The sequence below is a fragment of the Octopus bimaculoides genome, unplaced genomic scaffold (assembly GCF_046866305.1).
Source record: "Octopus bimaculoides isolate indiv1 unplaced genomic scaffold, ASM4686630v1 contig292, whole genome shotgun sequence".
NCBI classification, from domain to species: domain Eukaryota; kingdom Metazoa; phylum Mollusca; class Cephalopoda; order Octopoda; family Octopodidae; genus Octopus; species Octopus bimaculoides.
The window spans coordinates 8,795-12,500 of NW_028315541.1; the positions used below are offsets into that span (position 1 = coordinate 8,795).

Consider the following 3,706-nt stretch of genomic DNA (forward strand, 5'->3'; position numbering starts at 1 on the left):
AAAGGCGCGCGTACAAAGGACCAAAAGTGTGGGTATGGAAGTAACTATATCTGGGCACTGACATACTTAATGTTTTACTTTATTGTATGTTTTATTCTTCTTATTCATCTTATTTTTCGTTACTACCTGTCTGTAATGTGGCAGGTGATGTAATTGTATGGAATAGATGGTAGCTTGTTAAGGGCTGTTCAGAGATTTTATAGAGAAAAGCGGGCGTGCCTTAGGGTGGGTGGTGAAGTAAATGAGTGGTTTGATGTGAAGGTGGGGTTGCGACAGGGTTGTGTGATGTCTCTGTGGCTATTTGATTGATATATGGAGGGTGTAGTGAGAGAGGTAAATGGTAGAACTTTTCATACGGGAGCCCAAATGGTGAAAGAAAATGGAGAGAAACGGCAGGTGAGTCAGTTGTTGTTTGCTGATGATAGAGCACTGGTGGTGGATTCAGAAGAGCAACTGAGGAGACTAGTGGCAGAGTTTGGAAGAGTGTGTGAGAGGAGGAAGCTGAAAGTGAATGTAGCTAAGAGTAAGGTGACGAGATGTTCGAGAGATGGAACGGCTGGCAGGATGGATGTGAGTATAAATGATGAGATGTTAGGGAAGGTGGGTGTTTTAAGTATCTGGGATCACATGTGACTGTGGATGTGGAGTTGGCTGAGGAAGTGCAATACAGAGTAAGGAAGTGGAGTAAGATACTTGGAGTACATTCATATACACACACACATATATATATATATATATATATATATATATACATAGTATACATATATGTAGACACATAAATATATATATACATATATATATCTATGTATGTATACATCATTTAGTCTACACGCTTTTTAAATAAGTGCGAGTAGTAGTTTCATGCCATGGAGATCCTATGGTGTTTGAGGATTCTACTACACTGTGTATATATATATATATATATAGATAGATAGATAGATAGATAGATAGATAGATAGATAGATAGATAGATAGATAGATAGATAGATGTTTGTGTGTATTTGTGTATACATATATAAATGTGTGTGTGCCTATATAGTTACATACATACATAGTTATCGATATGCGTCTCTGTATCAGTCTATCAATCACTTGTCCCTGGAAAACAATGCATAAAATATACATATTGGACGGAAGGCAGTACATGATAAAAACCAAAGATAAAAAGCTAACGAGTCTTACCTGTACCGACAAAAGACTTGCGGCGATGATCAACTGTGAGCAGGAACTAGTGCAGGCAGGTAGATTGGCCGATTTTCGCCCAGCTCTGAATATCCGGTGAATACGAATGGTTTTCACGAGCAGCGGCGCATAAACCAAGGTGAAACTTAGATTAAATCCTATATAGTTGATGTAACAAATACTATTGCTGGGCGAAGCCATAAAGCTGATGACCAACATGTAAGCAACCGATATACCGAACAACATCAACTGGCTTAGTTCCCGACTGGATGCACGTATTGGACGGTCGTTGCGGTATTGAAAAAATATCAGCACGATAACGATGCAACTGAAAGAACCGATTGAAGCCACCGAGCAGACGATAATGGCCGTCTTGTCGCTGATTTGAGTGAAGTGAGGCGGTATTTTCTCGCAGGCCTTCTGCTGCTCGTCTACAGGCCAATAAAACTCGGGGCAGATTTTACAAATGGACAAGTTTTCGTCTGTGATTTCGTTATTTTTACATTTGCGGCATTCCCAACAACAGGTCTCTTTTGGAAAGTAATATATGGAACCGGCTGGACAGCGATCGCCGCATTTCGAAACTGGGGGCGTCCGAGAGAAGTTTCCATCCGACGTCGCTGTTGTCGGCGGCCAACGGAGTTGGTCTTCGTCGATCCTCAGGCGATTTGTGCGCATGTCCCAGGAACCGACCGGCACGTAGTTAACCTGGTCGTTGTCGTCATACTGGTATTGAATAATCTCATACATACCTACCACGTCGCCGTTCTGATCGAACGAGATCTCGCCGTACGACCCGTTAAAAGTGAGATTCCTCATTCTCTTGCACAGCTCTACGGGGTTGACACATTTGCGCAGTTCTTCGCTGCTTGTCGAGCGTGGACATCGTTCTTTAATCAACAGGTCGGCGCCGGTGGCCAAGGCATTGACAGCATCGATATAAAAACCGGCCGGTACGTACATATTAAACTCGTCATCCATCGATACGTTCTTTGACGTTGTGGTCGTCGAAGGCATTCCAAACGCGTTAGTTTTCTTCGATGACGGGAAGCGAAGTTTCATACGTTCTTCAAACTCACCAACCAGTTTTGAATACGGTCTGACAGTCAATGAACCGACCACCATGTGGCGCAGGTCGTAGGGCAGACCAAGACTAAAGGAATCACTAGCAACCCACATGAAATCGCGTTCAATCCCCATGCTTTTCACCATTCGCAAAATCAATTCAACGTCGACTATTTCTATGTAGAGGACAACGACCTTTGGAGATTTATGACCCTGAAGTTTGGCCAGAGTCTTGCGCATGTTTTCAGGGGTGCACTCATATCCGATTTCCAGGGTCTTTGAAATGCAAATACCCTTCTGGCCGAGCACAGATCTGAGACGTTTTACTCCGTCGCGCCCGTAGCTGCTGTCTGTGAATACTATAGACACGTAGGACCATTTGAAGAATTCCAGAATAACGGTGATGGCTTCCACTTGGTATCTGTCGGCTGGAACTACCCTCATGAAGTTCGGGTAGAGTTTTTTGTTACTGAGAACGTCGCTGGTTGAGGTTGGGCTGACCTGTAATAAAGAGAAATGGAAGAGAATAGAAAGAAGGAAACGTAACAACACACCCCCATACACACATACATAAATACATATATTTATACACACAGACAGACACTCACACACACACGTATGTATATGGCTTTCAAGATAGACAGGTAGATAGGTATATATATATATATATATATATATATATATATATATATATATATATATATAAAGCACCATAAAGGTAGAATTATAAATAGGAAACAGTGGCACAAGGTACCAATTTTTGCTGGAAATAGCAAAAAGGTTGTGATAGTGATAGTGAGATTGGTGGTGGTGGTGGTGGTAGTTACGATGGTTGAAGTAGTGGCGTGATGGTAGTTGTTGTGGTGGTGGTCATGTTGGCCGTGGTATCATCACTGTAGTGATGATAGCGGCGGTACTGGTGGCGATAATGGTAATGGTAAGGGTAGTGTTGTTGTTGGTGGCGGTAGTGAGTGTGTTAGTGGTGGTGGTGGTGGTATTAGTGGTAGTGACGATGATGGTTGTGGTGATGTTGGAGGTGGTGGTAGTGGTGGTGATAGTGGTGGTGGTGGTGGTGGTGGTGGTAATGTGGGTAGTGGTATATACACACACATACACATGCACCACATACATAAGTGCAGGAACGAAATTCGTTTAGGGGCTGCAAATCCAAATCTAAGCGTTTTCATTGCCCTCCATAAAATTTTAGGGATTGGAGTGGCATCCACTGCATCCCCTATTCCCGAGTCTATGACGACATAGCGCATATATCAACCTCATCAGCATCATCATCATCATCATCATCGCTACCAACATCACCACCACCACAACCACCATCCCCGCCAGCACCATCACTACTAGCACCACCACTGCTGCCGCCATCATCACCACCAATTCCAGCAACACAACTATCACTACCACCGCTACCACCACCACCATCACCACCACCACCACCACAATC

At 43.4% G+C, this 3,706-nt stretch overlaps 1 protein-coding gene across 1 annotated transcript; it reads right to left on the bottom strand.

Annotated features, from left to right (window-relative positions):
• Positions 1–1,051: 1,051 nt before the first annotated feature.
• LOC149128962 (metabotropic glutamate receptor 8-like) lies at positions 1,052–2,816 on the bottom strand (the record flags this gene model as incomplete). Its single annotated transcript, XM_089346885.1, has 1 exon — positions 1,052–2,816. A coding segment is annotated over exon 1 (1,640 nt), but the record flags the coding sequence as incomplete, so codon positions are not given.
• Between the last annotated feature and the right edge of the window lie 890 nt (positions 2,817–3,706).